At 45.2% G+C, this 22,014-nt stretch overlaps 1 protein-coding gene and 1 pseudogene across 9 annotated transcripts in view; both read right to left on the bottom strand.

Annotated features, from left to right (window-relative positions):
• Positions 1-22,014, bottom strand: part of Ccdc30 (coiled-coil domain containing 30) — a 97,168-nt gene that overhangs the window by 1,156 nt on the left and 73,998 nt on the right. For all 9 annotated transcript variants that reach the window (XM_085686486.2, XM_087904658.1, XM_085686485.2 and 6 more), the window contains 4 exons: positions 13,456-13,568; positions 9,195-9,336; positions 6,414-6,550; positions 5,972-6,086 (listed from right to left, as the gene is read on the bottom strand). In XM_085686486.2, coding sequence (XP_085542612.2) covers positions 5,972-6,086; positions 6,414-6,550; positions 9,195-9,336; positions 13,456-13,568 — 507 coding nt within the window. The remainder of the gene's footprint in view (positions 1-5,971; positions 6,087-6,413; positions 6,551-9,194; positions 9,337-13,455; positions 13,569-22,014) is intronic.
• On the bottom strand, positions 18,933-20,944 carry LOC146895162 (oligoribonuclease, mitochondrial pseudogene; annotated as a pseudogene).

Genomic DNA, 22,014 nt, shown 5'->3' with positions numbered 1-22,014 from the left:
CTCTCTCTCTCTCTCTCTCTCTCTCTCTCTCTCCACACACACACACACACACACACACACACACACACACACATGTTGCGAGGAAGCAAAATCAAGAGCCAAGTGCATACTAGGCAAGTATTCTAACAACTGAACTACAGCTCCAGCCGGAACTTTCATTCTGAGGGGAGAGGCAGTGGAGATTGAACTAGGACCCTGAGTACCCAGACAAGCATTCTACATTTTCTCTTTCCTGATTTCTTCCTTTCCTCATAACATTTATTTGTTTGTCTGTCTGTCTGTGTGCAGAGATCAGAAAACATCTTGTGGGAGCTGGTTAAGTCCTTCCACCGTGTGCATTCTAGGGATGGAACTCGGTCGGTGGTCAGGCTTGCCAGCAAGCATTTTCGCCCACTGAGTCGTCTTGCTGGCTTATTTCATTCTCATGTGAGTCATTGTTAGTGAACTGAAATGCTTGATTGTATGTGATCCTGTAACTTGACTGTCTTCTTTTCTTGTTCAACTGGAGTTTTAGAGGGGGTATGGGGCGGTTATGATTTTCTGTATGTGAGATCATATCACCAGCCAACAGTGACAATTTCACTTCTTCCTTTCCTATTTGGAAGCCTCTTTGTCAAGTGACCCCATCCAGGACTTCCAGAAGTGCACTGAACAGAAGTGGTTAGAGCAGAAGTGCCTCATCTTTATCCTAATCTTAGAATCAACTTTCAGCTTTTGCTCCTGAGATCCGTGTTAATTGTGTGTCTGTCATACATGGCCTTTATCATCTTTCTTTGAGCTTTATGACTTTATAAATAAAATGTTCCTTCCCAGAAAAAACGATAAAAGCTGGCCATGGTGGCTTATGCCTATAATCTCAGCACTCAAGAGACTGAGGCAGGAGGACCAATGTGAGTTTGAGGTTAACCTGGGCTGTAGAGTGTGTTCCAGTTCACCCAGGGCTATAGAGTAGGGCACTCTGTCACAGGCCTCCTCCAAACCAACAGAACCAATAATGACAATAATAATAATGACAAAAACAGAGATGAACACAGACTAAACTTTACAGGGTTTACTGGATTCCCTGAACTGGACCACAGTTTAACTTTTGTTATAGACCGAGAAATTCCCAGCAGTTCTGAGGGGAATGATATGCTTATATATTGTTGTTGTCGTGGTTTTTTTTTGTTTGTTTGTTTTTCAAGAACTAAAGAACTAAAACTAAAGCCATCTTAGAGGGATGCTGTGCCTTATGATTCAGAACTTTCTTTGTTTGTTTTGTTTTGTTTTTCAATACAGGGTTTCTTTATGTAGCTTTGGAGCCTCTCCTGAAACTTGCTCTGTAGACCAGGCTGGCCTTGAACTCAGACAGAACCTCCCGTCTCTGCCTCCCAAGTGCTGGGATTAAAGGTGTGTGCCACCACTGCCCGGCTGTGATTTAGGATGTTTTAAAGGGAGGAGAAACATGCCGTCCCATAGGGGCGTGCTTTAAATGTAGGACTTACATCAAAAGCTTCAGGAAATCCCTGAAACTGACCAGATTCACTAGACCCCTCCATCTCCAAGCTGATACACTATAAAGACTGCGAAGAAACACAATCAGACCACCCGGGCTGCCTGGAAGGGACTCTCCATCCTGCTGAACTGCCTGCAGGTTGGGCAGTGTGCTCTAGGTTTCCAGCTTTGGTGAGCTGTCACCCATGCCGGGGTGGGCTTTGGTGAAGCGGCTGAAGTCACCCTAACAAACTCACTGGTGATACACATACTTTGGTGTGTTGTTGAGTCCCTGCTGGGGTTGTAACAGGGCCCAAGATATTAGTAGTCCCCCAGACCTTAGCACAACTGACCCCTTGATGGAAATACCAATTAGGTCATAAAACTCAGCACATAGACAGTACCACCTGCCAAGACAAAAACAAAGACCTAATCTATCAAAGTCCACAGTTGTGGGAAAGTCTCTAAATTTACTTTTTTTTTTTTTTAACTTCTGTAGTCCCACTTCTGGCTAACTGTTCTTGTTAACTGAAGTATGTCAACCAGAACACCGTTTTGTGCTTAAACACTCACCCTGAGGAAGGCTCAGTGCTACAGTGGGATCCTGAACACCCAGTGTAGTCGCTGGCCAGCTAAAATTTTGTTTGTTTGCTTTCTTTTTCAAAATAGTGCTTCTCTGTGTATCCATGGCTGTCCTGGAACTTGTTCTGTGGACCAGGCTAGTCTCAAACTCAGAGATCCACCAGTCTCTGCCGCCCCAGTCCTGGGATTAAAAGTGTGCACCACTATTGCCCAGCTAATAAAGACTTTATATTGGCTTAAATCCATATCCGCGCAGTCTTCTCTGGTGAATAGTCCACAATTGAGTGAGCGGACATTTATATATGTCTCTCCAGGAATAGTGTCACACAACATTATGTGAAAGAAAAAAAAACCCTTTAGAGAAAGGACTAATGGAATAGAAATTTTGTTGAGTTGAGGAGATCTAGGCTTGATCCTATCTCTGAGCTACACTATGACAGGCACCTTTACCTGAATTTGGGTTCCCATATCTCAAATGTGAAGACAATCGTTTCATTTTTCAGGGTTGATATGAAATTAAATAATTTAAACAGATTTATCATGCAACCAGCACATTTAGCTTAGCAATGGACATATAGCACTCAACACATGTTGGGTTCTCGTCCTCTTAGCCTCTGAGGAGGGAATATCAGTGATAGGTCCAGTTTCCAAGTCCTACACTTGGACTGTTGCAGTGTGAGAGAGTCATCACAGAGCATTGGGTTGGAAGATGTGAGCATAGCTGCAAGGGAGGCCTCAGATGTCAAGCATCATCTCTGAGTTCTATTTCTCTTCTGGATATAATGCAGGAATTGAATTGGCATTTTCTTTCCTTCCTTCTTTCTTTTATCGTCTTTCTTTCTTTCTTTTTTTTTTTTTTTCTGAGACAGAGTTTCTCTGTGAAGCTTTGGAGTCTGTCCTGATACTTGCTCTGTAGACCAGGCTGGCTTTGAGCTCACAGAGACCCACCTGCCTCTGTCTCCCGAGTGCTGGGATTAAAGGCATGCATCACCACCGCCAGTGAATTGGTGTTTTCTTAAGATCATATGTTTAAGAGCAACTTTGAAGTTGTTTACTCCAATAGTATCAAGATGTTCAAGTTGGTGTTTCTGACACATTCAGGCTGTTGAGCATGGTATAGTACAGTTCTGACCATATGACATTTATTATCTCTATTTGAAGATAAGATTGTGGACCTCAAAGGTGTGAGTTCTAGCATATACTCTATTAAGTATATTTTTATTTAGTTATTTTGAGACAGGGTCTCACTATGTAGCCCTGGCCAGCAAGCCCTAGGATCATGGGCACAGTGCAGGCACATCCAGCTTGCACATGCTGGGGTGCTGGGCATCCAGTTTAAGTCCTCACATTCACATAGCAGACACTTTACAAACTGAGCTAGTACCCAGTCCTTCTGTTTTTATTTTTTGTTGCTTTTTGCTTTGTTTTGTTTTGATAGGGCTTCATTGTGTAGTCCTGGCTGTCCTAGAATTTACCAGGCTGTGTAGAGAGACCAGGCCGGCTTTAAACTCACACAGATCTGCCTGCCTCTGCCTCTGGATTGCCAGGATTGGAGGTGTGCACCACCATGTCTGGTTTTTTTCTTTCTTTTGTTTGTTTGCTTTGTTTTAAGATAGGGCTTTGTGTATGCTAGGCTGTCACTCTACCAACCAACCAAGCTACATTCTCAGCCCAGCTCTGTTTTTAATTTTTTTTATTACATTTAGTGTCTGTCTGTGTGTATGTATACCATATACATGGTCAGCCTACCCTGTTTTTTAAAGAAATTTAATTATATTTTAATTATTTTTATTTATTAATTTGTGTGTATGTGGGGGCCAGAGGACTTGACTCTCTTCTTTGACTTCTGAGTACCAGGGATCACTTAGGTCTTTAGGCTAAGGGCCACCCTACCAATCAAGTTTTGTTGGTTTTTGTTGTTGTTGAATGTGTGTGTGCCGTTGCTGCTGTTGCTGCTGGTTTTTTTTTTTTCTTGGTTGAGAGAATCTTATGTACCCCAGACTGGCCTTGAAATCATTAAATAGCAGAAGCTAGTCTTGAACTCCTAACCCTCCTGCTTCAGGCTTCTCTGTGCTGGGATTACAGGTGTGAGCCACCATGCCCAGCCTCCATGTAGTCTTTTAACTCCAATTTGTAATCCTATCATATTTATTCATGTGTGTGTGTGTGTGTGTGTGTGTGTGTGTGTGTGTGTGTGCGCGCGTGTGTGTGTGTATGTGTGTGCGCCTTTCTGTTCTGGAGTCAAGACTTAAAGAAAGCACAGACTCTCTTTGTAGTCCAGGACTCGGCTGAGTTGCTGAAGCTAATGGTTGATGAAAGATGTAGAAAGTTGAGAAAGTTGAGAAAGATGTAGAAAGTTGAGATGTAGAAAGTTGAGAAAAAACTCACTCTAGCAAATAGAAAAACTATTGGCAACCAGGTCATGTCAGTTTTGCTTTGGATGATGATTAGAAAATGAACACTTCTGGCTGGAGAGATGGCTCAATGGTTAAGAGCACTCATTGCTCTTCCAAAGGTCCTGAGTTCAATTCCCAGCAACCACATGGTGGCTCACAACCATCTGTAATGAGATCTGGCGCCCTCTTCTGGCATGCAAGCATACATGCAGGCAGAATGTTGTATACATAACTAAATAAATAAATCTTAAAAAAAGAAAACAAACACCTCATGTAGCTTAGAAATAGCCACCTTTGTGAAAATAAACAAGATGCAGAATTTACAACAATTGTAGCAACTCCACAGTCACCAAATCTGTGGAGAAGCATCTGCAAGGGGATGCCTTGCAGGGGATGCACACATGGAAGGGGGGAAGCAGCCTCTACCCTGGATCCAGCATCAGTTCTGCTTACTGAACTCCCTCTGTCTTCATAGCCAGACGCTGGACCTCGACTGAGCCCATACTAGTCTCCTCAGTTCTCCTTGGCTATTCATCTGTTTGAATTTGAATATGTTTTTCTCTAACTCGGCTGTTTTCCTTAGTCTTGACTCATTAGCAGACAAAACGGGCTTCACTGGACCTTTCCGAGCCTCAGATTTGTTATTCTTTCTTTCTAAACAGGGTTAGCCTAATACACTGTCAACAGGGTTGTTCAGAAGGAGAAATATCTGGGAAAACAGCATCCATTCATTCTGAAAGCATTCTATTGTGTCTGTCTGTATCTGATACAGATAAGTATGATCTATATCTGTCCACAGATATAGTCATGTATGGGCTATGCCTGTCCTTGGATACGGTCATGTATGAGCTATGCCTGTCCTCGGATGTGGTCATGTATGAGCTATGCCTGTCCTCAGATATGGTCATGTATGAGCTACAGTTCTTGCCTTCTGGGACTTCACTGCTGAGTTACTGATCTAGAGAAGAGAAAAGGTAATGACAGTGTAGCACTTTAAGAAAGATGCTCAGGGGCTGGAGAGATGGCTTAGCGGTTAAGAGCACTGACTGCTCTTCCAGAGGACCCGGGTTCAATTCCCAGCACCCACATGGCAGCTCGCAGCTGTCTGTAATCCTAGTTCCAGGGGCCTGACAGTCATGGCAAAACCACAAATGCACATAAAATAAAAATAAATAAATTATAAAAATATGAAGAGAGAGAGAAAGAGAGAGAGCGAGAGAGAGAGAGAGAGAGAGAGCGAGAGAGAGAAAGAGAGAGAGAGAGAAAGATGCTCAGAGGCATACACAGATGTCTTTGGGAATCACACAGGGTAAAAGTGTTATCAAAATTGACCCAGTGATGAGCAGGGGTCACCAAGAATGGTTACAGGTTTGCTGCTCCATGTGTCCCCGAGAAGCCTCTGTCACAGCTCACTGTGTGGCCTGGAACAGGCTATGGTTCTAGAGGAAGCCAAGAGGGGGCAGGGTGAACCAGCGAACCAAACCTTAGAGTCAGGACCCAGTACCAAGTGCACATCTTACTTCCACTCTGCGAATCTGGATGCTCCTTATAATGCGTTCTAAGAGACTGATTTGTTGCATGAGCCGGAGGCAGTTTTCCTGCAGTTGCTGGTTTTCTTTATCCAGTAAAAATGCCCTAAACATGGCATAAATCAGAGGCATAGCTAGAAATGTCTTCCTCGCTTCCTCTCTCCCTCCATCCTTCCCTCCCTCCCTCTCCCCCTCCTTTCCTTCTTTCTTCCCTCCCTCCTTCTGTCCCTCCCTCTTTGTCTGTGCAGGGATCGTACACAGGGCCTCATGCATGCTAAGCATGTGCTTTACCACTGTTATACAGACTCCCCCAACCCCGACACCTTCTTTAATGCCACAGTGCCTGCCACTTGCATGAACACCTGGAAGTCAGCAGAACAGACTCACAGATGCCCCCACAGTTCCAGAACCACCTGTGTGCTGCTGTACCTACTTGCTCTGGATCACAGAGATTGTGGACTTATTGCTGCAGATCAGTTCTTCTTGATTTGTGACTTGCTCTAGCAGCTTCCTCTTTTCCAGGAGGAGGATGTCATTTTGGGTCATTATCTGGCCCTGGAACTCCTTCTCCTGGGGATGAGCACAGGAGAGAACAAACAACATATACATGAATATACACGAAAGACTCCAGTCTGTTCCCATGGCTTATTATTTTTAAATTTATGTATTATGTATAAAGTGTTCTGGGCACCAGCTCTCCACCATGTGGTTGCTGGGAATTGAACTCAGGACCTCCAGAAGAACTGTCAGTGCTCTTAACCTCTGAGCCATCTCCCTAGCCCATGTTCCCATGTCTTAACAGTAACTCTTGCTTTCTCTCTTTCTGGCCCCAAATCTGTTGGCACCTGTCTGCTGCCAACATGCTTAGTTATACTAGATGCCCTCCTGTTGGTGGTGTTTACTTAGGGAATGTACGCATTCACAATTAGAAATACCATGGTGGGCTGGGTGATGGTGGCGCACACCTTTAATCCCAGTACTTGGGAAGCAGAGGCAGGTGGATCTCTGAGAGCCCCAGACCAAGACAGCCTGATCCATTACAGAGGAGTTCCAGGACAGTCAGGGCTACACAGAGAAACCCTGTCTCGAAAAAGAAAACAACAACAACAACAACAACAAAGAAATACTTTGACACTCAATTTCTAGCAAGAAACAGTGTATTTCCTGTATTTTAATGCCAATTGGTGTCAAACCATCAGTAAGTGCAACTGCTTTCCATGTCCTGCATTCTTGCCCCGGGTCCATTTCCATCGGCTTTGCAGATATTTTGTTGTTGTTGTTTTGAGATACTCTACGGTGAGAACCTCAGCCTCTTGAGTGCTGGGATTACGGCCTGTGTCACCATGCTCGACTTGCTGTGTTCGCTTTTAATTTGTTAATTTATTTTAAGCAATTATGTGTGTATGGGTGTGCACCACAACATGGATGCGGAGGACTAGGTATAAGCAGCAGGAATCAGTTCTCTCCTCCTCCATGTGAGGCCTGGGGATTGGACTCAGGCTGTCAGGCTTGGCAGCAGGTGCTTTTACCAGCTGAGCCATCTAGCCGGCCCGCAGTTACGTTCATTTTTAGGCAGGGAGAGAAAGTTAAGAACTTAGCCTCTTTACTGTGCCTTACACAAATCAAATTATCACACACCTACTGACTTTATGTGACAAATTGACTTTATCACCATTCTAGGGGGCTAGAAGTGAATCAAGATGTTGCCAGGGTTAGTTCTAGGGACCCAGAAGCTCTCCCTGTCAGTACTGGAGGTGGAGGTTGAAGCCAGGCTTGTGCCTATGAGGGAAGTGCTCTATGCTGGACTGTACCCTGAGCCCTCACAGGGAGCCTGTTCTAAGCCTCCTCCTGTCGCATGGTTGCCTGGCATCCTCCATGTTATCTGGTTTTATAGACATTCTCTTTCCCTCTCCACTTCTGTCCTCATGAGATGCTCCTTCCCATGGGATGTGTCCTTGTCTCTGCATCTGCCACTCCTCTTACAAACACACAGGCAATTGGACTTTGAATTCGCTCTCATCTCGGATGACCTCATTTTAATTGACTACACTTGCAAAGGCAGGCTTTCCAAATTGGCAGGTTGCATCTGGTACTCTATGTAAGAGACATGAATTTGGGGGATACTATCTTACCAAGTTTATGCACATATACACAGAAAAGACTATTAAAAAAAAAAGATGATGGGGAAGCTCAGCCAATCACATTTGGCTAGGGTGTGGCCACCTGGGGCCAAGGAACAAGGACTTGAAAATCCAGGTGCCAGCCCCTTGCTCTTTCTCTCTCTCCCTGCTGCCTGTGTGCTTGCTGGATCCCGGTCGTGTGAGTTTTCTCTGTTTTCCAATTATTAAATATATTACTTGTTTTTGAGCTGGTCTGGTTAATTCTAACTGCCGGTCGACCACACCCATCAAAAAGATTTCTTTTTATTTTATGTATATGTGTGCTTTGCCTACATATACATGTGTGCAAACCACATGCATGACTGGTGCCCGATGGAGCCAGAAGAGGGTGTCAGATCCCCTAGAACTGGGTGATCATGAGCCACCATGAGTGTTCTGAGAACCAGATCTGGGGCCACTCTAAAAGCAGCAAGTGCTCTTAGCTCCGGAGCCATCACTCTGAGATGGATATTTCCGTTTGGAGGTGAGACAACGGCAGATTACTAGGGAGGAACCTCTTCAATATCCTATTTGGGTTAGCAACCCTAAAAGCCTTGCAGGTCCTTAGGGGATTCCTTACATTCAGGTTGGTGGGGTTAGCTGGGTTGGTAAAGTGCCCTGTCAGCACGAGACCCTGAGTTTGATCTCTAGAACCCACCTACAAATGTTGGGCACGGCTGTGAGGGCTTGGAATCCCAGCCATGGGTGGTAAAGAGATGGGGATCCCTGGGCTGCTGCTGGTTTTAGTCTTCTTTGTGAGTACCAGGCCCATGAGAGAAAGGAGGAACTCCATACATGCTCTGGGAGATGACCCCTGACCTTGTCTCCTGGCATCATCCACACACATTGACATATAAGCAAACATGCACACACACACACACACACAAGGATGTGTGCACACACATACACATGCATTAAAAATAAAGAGAATTCATCACACTGAAAGATGGAAGCTGGGGCCGAGGGTAGTGAGAGCTGAGCATGCGCTCCTGAACGGCTAACCACCGGTGATGTCAGTGCGCTCTGTCTGGGATTCTTTTTTTTTTTTTCCTCACCATTTCAATCTTTTGTTGCAGTTTCCCAGTTCCTTCTTCGAGTTCTTTAATCCTCTTATTTCGCATTTCTAACTCATGAGTTAGACGGTCCTTGACCTTTTGAAGCTTGGCCTTGTGACAGTGGTGTTTGTCTTTGTAGTTTCTACAAAAGCAAAATTCAGGATGAACTTACCAGAATACAAGTAGGGCCTGCTTGGCCTCCTTTGAGACCTACGGACTTTTAGTGGGGATGCTTTCTTGCTTTACTTCTTCACGCCATGTGTGGATGAATCCAAAATAACCCCCTCTTTTCATACAGTCCCATGAACTCAAGCCTCTGGACCACCTTGGTTTGAACTGATGACAACTCTAGTGTCTGAATTTAATTCTGGAACCTCCTGGACACAGGAATTCTGAACCCTGCCCCAGTGATGAGAATTACTACGAATAGTTTTCTAGTTCCTGCCTATACTGTTTTATTTGCTTTGTTTTGAGACAGGGTCTCATTATATAGCCCTGGCTGGCCTGGAACTCTCCACATGAATAAGACTGGCCTTGAACTCACAGAGATTCACCTGGCTCTGCCTTCCTCCCAAGTGATGAACCTAGAGGCATGTGCTGCCACACCCAGCCTACACTCTTTAAATTTTTAAAAATTATTATTATTTCCACAACATGGATGTGGAGGTCAGAGGACAACTTGTAGGAGTTGGTTCTCTCCTTTTACCATGTGAGTCTCAGGGACTGAACTCAGATCTTGAGGTTTTGTGGCAAGTGCCTTTATCAGCTGAGACTTCTGACTGGTCCCTTGTTTCCTTTCTTTTTTAAATTTTTTTAAAAAATTATTTATTATTCATAGTGTTCTGCCTGCATGTATGCCTGCATGCCAGATCTCATGACACCAAACCTCAGGAGAGATGACTGTGAGCCTCCGTGTGGTTGCTGGGAACTAAACTCTTAACCTCTGAGTCATCTTTCCAGTCCCCCTCACTTTCTTTTTGTCTTTACAGAATCCATGACTTTTGACTGAGCAAGGGTTGTCTTGAAAAAAACATCTAAATAAATCTAAATATCTAAATTAAAATCTATATTAATAGCTAGATTTGTCTAGCTTTCATTATGGCTACATAAATCCATGTCCATTTTGGCTAACAGAATGTAAAGAGGAAGGCAGCGTGCCTAAAAGGAACCCAGCATGCACTGCTTTCTCTGCCTGCTTACTGACTGAGATGCGGCTGTTGTAGTTAAATGTCTTCAGCCATGTGAGTGGGTTCCACGTGGCCAGTCTGGTCTAGTTCCAGGACAGCCAGGGCTTGAAATATCAAAAACTAACTAGCCAACTAACCCCAACTACAACCACCACCACCACCACCACCACAACAACAACAACAACAACAAAATGCCCCTACAAGATGCTCGGGCAACAGCAAAATAATAGAAGCCTAGGCTTCTGATGCAGCGAAGCTCCATGCAAGCCTGGACTGCTTGTGTCTGCACTGTCGGCTAAGACGGAAACACCCTCCACATACTGCACGCCTCTTTTCAGTTCTTTGAGGCAGAGTCCTACTGTATAGCTTAGACTGGCCTGGAACTCACTATGTAGCCCAGACTGGCCTCAGACTCATAATTCCAGTGCTGGGGTTATGGACATCATATCACTACGTATCACTGGTATCACTACGTCCAGTTTTATATCTTCTGCTTTGTGTGTGTATGTGTGTGCATGTGTGTATGTGTGTTCATGTGTACATGCAGGTATGCATAAATGTGTGGTTAGGTACAGAGGCCTAAGGTCAATGTCTGGGTGTTGCCCTCCACCTTATCTGTAGATAGAGTCTCTCATTGTATCTGAAGCTCACCCGTTTGACTAGGCTGACTGGCCAGGAGCTCCAGGGATCTGCCTGTCCTCTCCCTCAGCACCCGGGTTACAGGCTTGTTACATGGTTTCTGTGGACCCAAACTCAGGCCCTCATGTAACGCTATTGATTGAGCTGCCCCTGGCCTCTGAAGCCATTTCTATTCAGTGTCTCATACAGTACCCTAACTAAAGCACTCACGATAGACAACTTCATTCATAAATTTGCCACAGACCCATTTCAGTCCGAGGCCCTTGCACAGCACCTACTACATAGTGTGAGACACACACTTCTGTGATAGTTTTCAGTTCCCAAGAAGATGACTCCCTCCCATGCATAATCTCATTTCCTTTGGCACTGGGAATGCGTGGCGGGACTGTTCCTGGGTATCTGCATCCTGGGTATGCGTGCATCAGAGGTGGAGCACCTCACAGTACATCAACCCTCCTTCCCTCCTCCATATCTCCCAGGTGTTCACAGGGCCCCAGTGGATTTCTTGGTTTTGAGGCAGTGCCTCACATTGTGGACCACACTGACTTTGAACTCCTGATCCGTCTGCCTCCACTTTCCGAGAGCTGAGATTATAGGTGTGTGCCAGTAAAATCATGACAGTTTTCTTTTCTAAAGCACCGTGTCTCGGAATCTGGAGAGATGGCTCAGTGGTTAAGAGCACCAGCTGCTCTTCCAGAAGACCTGGACCCACGTGGCAGCTACAACTGTCTGTAACTCCAATTCCAGGGGATCTGACACCTTCAAACCAATGCACATAAAATGAATTTGAATGAATTATTAAAAACATAAAAAAACTGAACTTTGGAGATCTGTGCTCTTCAACTCTGGATACATGTTACAAACATATGGTGGTGCTTTGGGAAAACACTGACTCCCTCCTCTCCCCCCTAGATCTTGATTAAATTCATGTATGTCAGTACCCAGGCACATGCAGCCAGGGTTGGATCCATTTTTTCTAAAGGTCATGCATAAATAACATGGAAAGTTATCCAACCTCACAGATGTAACTCCCCCCCCATACACAAAAATAGAGTAGAAAGCCCTGGCTAAGTATATATGTAAATAATGGAAGATGGTGGGTGACGAGAGTCAGACATGAAGAGAATATCGTGCAAAATGAGTCTGTTCAGAAATCTGGAAAATACAGACATCACAACAGTGGCTTCCTAAGGATAAGAGAGAGCGGCAGACTGCACACATGCAGGAGACACTTCAGCAGTGGGGGACATGTTCCGCGTTGTGATTGCGGTGGGACTTACATGCATATACACACTTGTCACAATACATTGAACTGTATATTAGTATTTTGGACATGTGTTCTATATACACCAAAAGCAAGAAGTTGGAGGAAATTTTCATCAAGGTCCCCTCCTGCTTCGACCATGGTACTCGCCACAAAGAAGGATGTGGAGAAAGAGCAACTCCTCCAACACGATGGCAGTAGAGGAGAGATGCTTTTGAACGCTTGCCAGTGCATTAATGAGGCATGGTACTATTCAATCATTGGACCACTGTGTCATTCCAAACAGAATCAGGGCTGTGGCGGGATGATTGACAGATTCCAGCATGTCTAGAGCCAGCAAAGCTTTTCCGCTTGCAGTTTTGCTCTTTGCGCTGTTTGGCGCCAACTGCTGGCTAAAGCATGAAATACACTGAGTAAAATAGTGCAGTTTCATAACCACCAGCAGGGGGAGCTCTGTAGCAGGTTGGTACCAGCATGCTGACACGATTTGTCTCTAGCAGTGCGAGGATGAGACTTGTGCCTGGCCTCAGGAAGGACCCAGGAAGGCTCCATGGAGGACAGGTGATATGGTAGTGATGGCTAATGTGCTTGGCCAAGTATAAGCCAAAGTCTCAGCTGAGACTTTTGAGCTCCCTGGTTGTCAGGCGTCCAGTGCACATACTGTCCAGACCAAAGGAAAGGAAGTAAGAGAGAGACTGGAGAAATGGCTCAGGGGTTAGGCACGCCTGTTGCTCTTCCAGAGGATACCAGTTCGGTTCCCAGCACCCACCTGGCAGCTCACAAGCATGGGTAACTCCTATTCCAGGGGTTCTGACACCCTCTACTGGCCACCAAGGTCTCCCACACAGTGCACATAAATGCATGCAGACTCACACATGTACACAGAAATTAAAAACAAATAAGTAAATATTAAAGACTGTAGGGAAAACCCTTAAAGACAGTGAGAGGGTATATTTGAAGAAAGCAAGCTATAGAGAACTCAGGAAACAGTTAAGTCCCTCTTCTCAGGAAGGAATTGGGCCCAGGATCTTCCTTGGAACAGAGTGTAGATGGGACTGGGATAGCCCCATCAGTGTGACTGCTCTGGTTTGTTTGTTTATTTGTTTGCTTGTTTGTTTTGGCAGAACAGCCCCTGTGTCCTGTTTGCCCACAGGGAACCTGCTTTGTTTACCTCACTTGCTCACCAAGTTGCTCCAAAATTCGCCCGCGTTCTTGCCAGAGAGCATCCTTTTCTTGCTGTAACCTTGATAGCTTCTCTGACAGTTCCTGGTTGCTCTTGAGGTACTGAAAAAGACAAACAAAGGGGGCGGGTGGTGGAAAGGGAGCAGTCTGTGCCTGGGCATAGAAGTCCTCACATGAACCCTGATGAGCCTAGGGACCGCTGGAAATGGAGAGGAAAAGTACTCTTCCATGTGCTGGGAGCTGGCTCACCCCTACTGCAGGGAGACAGAAGCTCCTGGCTCAGGACCGGTCGGGACCTCACCCCAAGTGTCCCCTTGCCTGGTTGCTTATTTCTAACCTTTAAAATGCCCTCTGTAACAAACCAGGAAACAAAAGTGTAGCGAACCCCGTGTTGTGTGAGTGCCCTAGCAAAGGCTGAGTCTCAGGAGGAACCGAGGGCCCTGGTCCATTTCTGGTTGGTCAGAAATTCTGCCAGGCCAGGCTAGGGAAGCAGCTCCTCTGGCAGGATGCTTGCCTAGTGTGTACTAAGTCTTTATTTTATTTTTTTTAGTTTTTTTTTGTCTTTTTGAGACATAGTTTCTCTGTAGCTTTAGAGCCTATCCTGGAACTTACTCTGTAGACCAGGCTGGTCTCAAACTCAAAGAAATTCTCCTATCTCTGCCTCTCAAGAGTGCTGGAATTAAAGGTGTGCACCACAACCATCTGGCTGTGCACTAAGTCTTAAGTTAGATTCCCAGCCTAGCATAAAATTATATGAGGGGAATTTACTTAATAATCCTAGCAACTGGTCAAAGTCATTTTCAGCTACTTAAGAATTTGAGGCCTCCTGATGCCACATGAGACCCTGTCTCAAAAAAGGGGTGGTGGGGGAGACAAGTAATTCTGGAGGCACAGCCTTGCCCCTGGGTCTGAAGTCATGAGGACTGAACCTTAACCCACAGGTCTGATGAAACAGTCTTCAAAGTGATTGTGTCCAAACTGAATTGAATTAGAAGATATGCAACTAGCTGGGGAGTGGAGGTGCACGCCTTTAATCCCAGCACTCGGGAGGCAGAGGCAGGTGGATCTCTGAAATTGAGGCCAGCCTGGTCTATAGAGCAAGTTTCAGGACAGTCAGAGCTACACAGAGGAACCCTGTCTTGGAGAAAGAAAGAAAGAGAGAGAGAGAGAGAGAGAGAGAGAGAGAGAGAGAGAGAGAGAGAGAGAGAAAGAAAGAAAGAAAGAAAGAAAGAAAGAAAGAAAGAAAGAAAGAAAAAGGTAGCCAACTTCTGGTCACTCAGAGGCATCAGTGGCTTGCTGGTGGGCCAAAGTCACACATCTCTGAGGTCACTTGAGCCTCCACGTTCATGGATGTGCTGTGATAGTAGAGGAGGAAAGGAGGCAGTTTGCTTTTATTTTTTTTTTATAACATGCGTGCATAAAGAAAGTCTCCTGACCTTGACCCATAAGATATTTGCATCTAGAAGTGGCTGCGGTGATTAGAACCTCAAAGTGGGGATCTGACTGGTCAGATCCGAAGATTAAGATCAAGAACCCCTTACCTAGAATGATTGAGATAAGAGGCACTCAGGATTTGGGCGATATTTGCAATATGTGATGAGCTATGGTCTTGGGAATGAGACCCAAGGCCAAAGACAAAATTCATGGGTGTCTCATATACACCTTATTTACATAGCCTGGAAGTATCATGTTTTTGTGAGTGTGTGTGAGTGAGTCTGTGTGTATGTGAGAGTATGTATGTGTGAGTGTGTGTGTGTGAGTGATTGAAGGTGTGTGTGTGTGTGTGTGTGTGTGTGTGTGTGCAGTCCTAGTTTGATGACATGAGGCCAGGTGTGAAGCTGGCTCCACCAGGCATTTCCCACCATGATACTCTGTCACAGGCCAGGGACAGAGACCTCTGACACCAAGAGGAGAAATCAACCTTTTCTCCCATGGGTGCCTTCTCAAGTCTTCTGCCTCAGAGATGGAAACATATCCATCCACTCAACTAAGAATGCTATGATGGGACTAACAACTCAGTCCCAGGCCTGCAGGGTGAGCTAGACACAGCTGAGCAAGTCAACGAACGTCCGAGGAGCACACTTCAACTCAGGGGTCTAAATGCCGGAACAAGGTAGAGTCAGAGATGCCTCCTTTGTAGTCAGAAGGCCAATGTAACAAAAAATCAAACTTCATTAAGTGTTTGGCAGATTTACAGCACAGATTGATTTCATGGTCTTGCTTTCTCATGTGAAACACAGAGCTTGGGAGTGCTCAGACAACTGGGAAGAATGACATCTCCCAGGACCTCAAATGCAAGCTCATCTTGTACCAGTGTAAGAAGCCCCCACCTTGCGGGCTGCCGGGCTTAAAATCCTTGCTTTGGGGATCTGTGTGGACTGCGTTTTAGGAGGTGCCTTGGAAGAAGAAGCCTGTTGCTAAAGAGGCAGGTCTGTTGGTGGAGGGCTTGCCTAGCATGCACGGAGCCCTGGGTTTGAGCCCCAGCATGGCATAGACCAGGCATGGTGTCACACACATGTCATCCACGCACTGGGGAGGTGGAGGCAGGAAGGTTAGAAGTTCAAGATTATCTCAGTTACACAGTGAATACAAGATGTAGGCCATGACTACACAGAGAAACCTTGTCTCAAAAAAAGGTGCTATTATCCTTAAAAGCCATCTGAACGCTGCCACCATGTCTTTTCTTATCGTCTCTCCAGCCATAGCACAGTTAGTTCCTATCACACACTGGGGGAGAAGATGTGGAATATAGGCCTTGACTTAGAACAGCAGGGATATGGGCAGAATTTGGCATCTTAAAGTGCCAGAAACTTGAGGCGTATGTGGAGGAATAGACTTCTAGGAGACTAAAGTAGGAAGGAAGGGCTGCAGTACTGAACAGGCCAACGTTATTGATATGGATGTGCTTATCAGAGTCAGAATTTTATCTTTCTATCTATCTATCTATCTATCTATCTATCTATCTATCTATCTATCTATTATGTATACAATATTCTATCTGTGTGTATGCCTGCAGGCCAGAAGAGGGCACCAGACCTTACTACAGATGGTTGTGAGCCACCATGTGGTTGCTGGGAATTGAACTCAGGACCTTTGGAAGAGCAGACAATGCTCTTAACTGCTGAGCCATCTCTCCAGCCCCCAGAATTTTATTTTTTAATGATTTATATTAAGTGTATGTGTGCATGTGTGTATGTTTTGTGTGTGTATGCTCTGTGTATGTTCTGTGTGTATGTTGTGTGTGTATATGTTGTATGTGTGTGTATGTTTTGTGTGTATATGTTGCATGTGTGTGTATGTTTTTTTTTTGTGTGTGTGTGTGTATTTATGCACGCAGGAACAGGTACCCACAGAACCCGGATGACAGCGCTGAAATCACTGGAGCCGGAGTTACATGTGGGGTGTGAGCTGCCTGCTGTGGGTACTGGGAGTTGAACTCTGGTTCTCTGTAAAAGCAACAAGGGTTCTTAACCACTGAGCCATCACTCCAGTTCCTGGATTTGAAACGTTAATTTGAACTTCTAAGAGTGTCTTTAAATATTAGACTGGTTGACTGACACTTGGACTCAGAAGCCACCTATATTAAATGGCACTAAGATGTTATACTTAGACACAAGAGGAAGGAAATAAAAATTGATATAGATGGGAGTTTTGGAATGGTTCACCATGGGTGATGAGTTCCACCATGGCGGTCCCAAAGCAGGGTGAGAGTTATCTCCAGTCACATGGCTCCCTGACTTTAAAGAGGTTCACTGTACTACAGAACTCCTGAGGACAAGAGGCAGCCTTTACATCCTAGATGAGGGTGGGTGTTGTTACTGCTCAGAGGCAACAGGGACCATCAAATGAATGGACTTATAGCAAGCCATCTGATTGTGGCTCTTTGGTCACCGTGATTGATAAACAATTTGAATATCTTTTGATAGTAGAGTAGTTTGAAATAGTGTATTTGCTTTGCATCCCAGGATGACCTCAAACTCACAATCCTCTTGTCACAGCATCTTGGTTGGTTCTACTACGTAGCCTTAACTGGCTTGGAACTTTCTATGTGTACCAGGCTGGCCTTGAACTCACAGAGACCCAACTGTCTCTGCCTCCAGAGTGCTCCCCTCTGTTTTTTATGGTCTTAACTGAACATTTTATATACTGTCATTTTCTTTTCTATCCTGAACTTATCAGCTTTCTTTCTAGTTTTCATAGTTGTTTCCTAACAATGACCATAGAATGTAATATGTTCTAGATATCTCTCTCTTTCCTCAGCCCTCCTCCTTCCTTCCTTTTCTGATGGTATTCATGTGGGGACATGGTGTGTGTGTGTGTGTGTGTGTGTGTGTGTGTGTGTGTGTGTGTACGTGTCTGATGGCAATCAGGTGTTATTTCTGAGGCATCATCTACTTTGTTTTTTTTCACGCAAGGCCTGTCATTGGCCTGGGGCTCACTGATTAGGCCAGTCCGCCTGGCCTACCTCTGCCTCCCAAGTGCTGGGATTAAACGCATGGGACACATGTGCAGACTTCAAGTTCACTCTCAAATAATACTGTACCGCTTCACAGGCAGTGCAAGCACAGTGCAATCACAGCAATTGTGATGCCTCTCTCTCTCATCCTTTGCTTCATTGCTGAAATCCATTTTCCTTACATATAAGCATTGTGCATAAACAACTTTAGTATAATTATATTATTGCTATCATTTTTTAAGATTACTTCAGATCCATTCATGTACATGCATGTCTGTTTGTGTGAATGTATGCGTATGCAGGAGGACAAAAAAGAGTGAGTGTCACGTCTGGAATTGGAGTTACAGGTGGCTGTGAGTCACCCTACATGTGTGCCGGGAACTCAACGAGGGCCTCAGGAAGAGCAGCAAGTGTCTCTGACCTCTGAGCCATCTCTCCAGTGCCCTCCCATTATTATTTTGAACAAACTATGCAAGATCAATCGAAATAAAAACTTTCATTATATCTTCACTTAGTCTTTCTCTGATGCTCTCCCTTCTTTTTGAAATATATTTAATTATTGTTTGTGTGTGCATGTGTGCGTGTGTGTGTGCACTTGTGCCTGTATGTATGTCTGTGAACCATGTGTGTGCCATGCCTGAGGAAGCCAGAAGAAGGCAATGGATCCCCTGGAACTGGAGTTTTATAAGGTTGTGAGCTTCCACGTGGGTGCTGGGAACTGAACCTGGGTCCTCTGCAAGAACAGTCCATGCTCTTAACCACCGACCCGTCTCTACATATTTATTTGTTTATTTAGATTTTTTTTTGAGATAGGGTTTCTCTGTAGCTTTGGAGCCTGTCCTGGAGCTCATTCTGTAGATCAGGCTGGCCTCAAACTCACAGAGATCCGCCTGTCTCTGCCTCCTGAGTGCTGAGATTAAAGGTGTGCGCCACCACCGCCCAGTCATATTTATTACATAAGTATTTATTTGTTGTGTGTGCATGTGTCTTGTGTGTGCATGTGTGGAGGTCAGACACAACTTTCAGAAGTCTGCAGCATGGCAGCAAGACCCTCTACCCAGCGAGCCATCTGGCCGGCTGGCTGCTTTGCTTTAGGTAGATTCTTGTCTTTTTGTGGTTTTTATTATTGCTTTGTTTTTCTCTTGTCTTTTTATTTGCTTATATTCATTTTTCAAACAAAAGGAATGGCCTATGGACCAAAGCAAATGCTGATACGGACTGAGGGGGTGGGCGTGGCCTAAAGCTCACAAAGGAGGTGCTGTGTCAGAATGGAAACAGCAGGTTAGAAGAATCAAATTGTGATGTCTTGTCTGCTTGAGGGCTCTGGAGATGCAAAGGAAACTTATTTTCTCTTCTTTAGAAAGGGTGTCCTGCCGAGTCATCAGCAGGAGAGACACTAAAGGGGCTTCTGGAGGAACTAGGTGGGCTGGGTAGCTGGGGAGCCGGCATCAACTCACAGTCCTCTCATCTCCCCCATTTTCTACCCTTTCCTTTTCTCTTTGTCTTTTTCTTGAAGACGTTATTTTGGTAAAACTGTAGTTCTTTGGTGCTTTTGAGTATCATCGAGTGCCCTGTGAGAAGCAGCCTTCTTTGCAGCAAATTCCTACTCCTCTGCAGACCAGCGTCTGCACAGCCCTTAACAGCTCACATCAATTACCCTAGAATGAAGGTGGTTCATGAACTGTGTGTGGCGTGTGTTTGTCAAGGAATGTAATCGTATTCTCCTTCACTGCCTTGCTAACACCAGAATTCCCACGATGCTCCTTGCACCAATCTGATGCACTGCCCAGCAACTCCTCCAGCTGCTCGATGATCAGCTTGGGACCTTCAGCCAAGATGTTAAGATCAGAGTTGGCAGTTATCAGTTATCAGCAGGCCATCTCAATAATCTAATCCTTCTCAGTGTCCAATCCTGTCTTCTCTGGGTCCACCCGGACCAACTGCTGAGCCATGCTCTCCCCTGCTGCCACGGCTGTGTCACCTGTCGCCTTCGTGGACCCCTCACACTCTGAACTGCCTATGCCTGCCACGGGTGCCCACAATAGCCTGGAGCCCAGGGACATGCCTAGTATCACTTGCCATGAGCCATTACTGCCCAGTCCCCTAAAGAACATCTCCCACCTTTGCTTTCAAAGCCGGTTTGTGGGCAACCAATTCCCCGGTTTCTGTTTGTCTGAGAAAGTATTTTATTCCTCTGTCTTCTTGCAGGATTTCCCCCTTTTCTTTGAAGTTTGGTTTAAACATTATGAACCTACACATAGTTTTTCTGTCACTCATCTTGACTGGCATTCTCGAACTTTCCAGATCTGTGGTACAGCATCTGAAATTAACTTCTGGATATTCTCAATCATTATTTCAAGTGTTTCTTCTTCTTCCTTGATTTTCTATCATTTCCATCACACGTTCTGCATTTGTCTCACGGTTTTTGGGTAGTCTGTTCTTTCCCCTTTGCTCACTGATTTCCGGGTTTCTGTTGAGATTCCCTCAGGATCCAGGATCCTTCCCTCAGCTGTGTGTAGTATGCTAAGCGGCCTATCACAGGCTGCCACCACTTTATCGCTGCAGTTTCTCTGTCGAGCGTTTCTTCTTTCATCTCAGACTTCCCATCTCTGTTTCTACTGCCCCTCTCCTCTTATGCACCATGCATCTGCATTATTAGATTCCTCGGCATATTAATCAAGGCACCTTACATTTCTGATGATGTCAATATCCCTATCATATTTGGGCCTTCATTCTGCCGTGTTACTCAATTTCTTCAAGTTGTGTCTTGACATGTCTTGTGAATTCTGCTTTATAGCCAGACATGATGAAGTTGTCAGAGGCAGGTATTCAGTGTGCTGGTAAGGCAGTGAGGATGGATGGACCACATTCTCTGCTCCTATGAGTAGGTCAGAATCTTTCAGTTAGCGACACCTTTGAACCATGGCCCTTACACTTGCTTCTTTCTTTCCCTGCCTTCATTTCTTCTCTTTAAGTGGGGGCAGAGGAGGCCGAGATTGCATGTTTCTCTTGCCCTGGGTCAGTTAGGTTTTGGCAGAACTCCACCATGTTAGGTTCTAGTTAAACAATTTCCCTTACGAAGAAACTCTGGATGCCCCCTTCCCCAACACTTCTCCTGCCAGGAGACCAAGGAGAGATTCCTCAAATAATCAGTCAGAACCTGGAAGTGAAACCCACACACTGTAGAGTCCCCTGGAGTAGAACTCCCCTGGAGTTCTCATCTCTCGGAATATTCCTTGCACACTGAGCTTCCAACGTTCAATAGTTTTGGCGCAGGCTTTCCTGCCTGGTTCTCACCGGGCTTTCCCCTAGCATTGTGTCAGTCTCTCCAGCTTCAGGGGGCAGTGGCCTTGTGGTGGTTTGAAAGAAAATGCCCCCCAAAAGAAATAGCACTATTAGGAAGTGTAGCTGTGTTGGAGTGGGTGTGGCCTTGTTGGAGTAGGTGTGGTCTTATTAGAGGAAGTGTGTCACTGTGGAGGAGGGTTTTGAGGTCACATATATGCTCAAGCTACATCCAGTGAAACAGTCTACTTCCAGTTGCCTGTATAGCAACATGTAGCAGTAGCCTTTTCGGCACCATGTCTGCCTGCACGCTGCCATGTCCTGCCATAGTAATAGCAGGCTGAGCCTCTGAACTGTAAGCAAACCACCACAATGAAATGCTTTCTTTGTAACAGTTGCTGAGATCATGGTGTCTCTTCACAGCAATGGAACCCTAACTAAGGCAGGCTCTGTGACCCCACTTCTCTGATAGATCAAGATGTATTGTTAAAGCTTGAAACAAGATGTATTGTTTCAGCTTGCTCAGCTTTATTTGATATAGGATCACTTCCAAGTTTCTTTTGTACGGAATCCTCAGCCAGAAACTTCCACAAAATTCCACGAGGTTAGGAGTTAAGAGCGTGTGGGTTGGTGAACGCATGGAGGCACAGGGTGGACGCAGAGTGCATGTGTCCCACATTCCTGGGCATCTCTTCCTTCTGGATATTTCTGAATCGTGACCTTTTTAAATAAGTGGGGCAATCACGAAAACAAATGTTTCCTGAGGCATTCTGCTTTTATGTATATGTGTGTCCGTCTTGGCGTATGTAC

The sequence above is a fragment of the Myodes glareolus genome, chromosome 3, assembly GCF_982192425.1.
Source record: "Myodes glareolus chromosome 3, mMyoGla1.1, whole genome shotgun sequence".
Lineage (NCBI taxonomy): Eukaryota > Metazoa > Chordata > Mammalia > Rodentia > Cricetidae > Myodes > Myodes glareolus.
The sequence above is the reverse complement of the archived record's forward strand: the minus strand, read 5'-3'. Positions and strand labels throughout refer to the sequence as shown.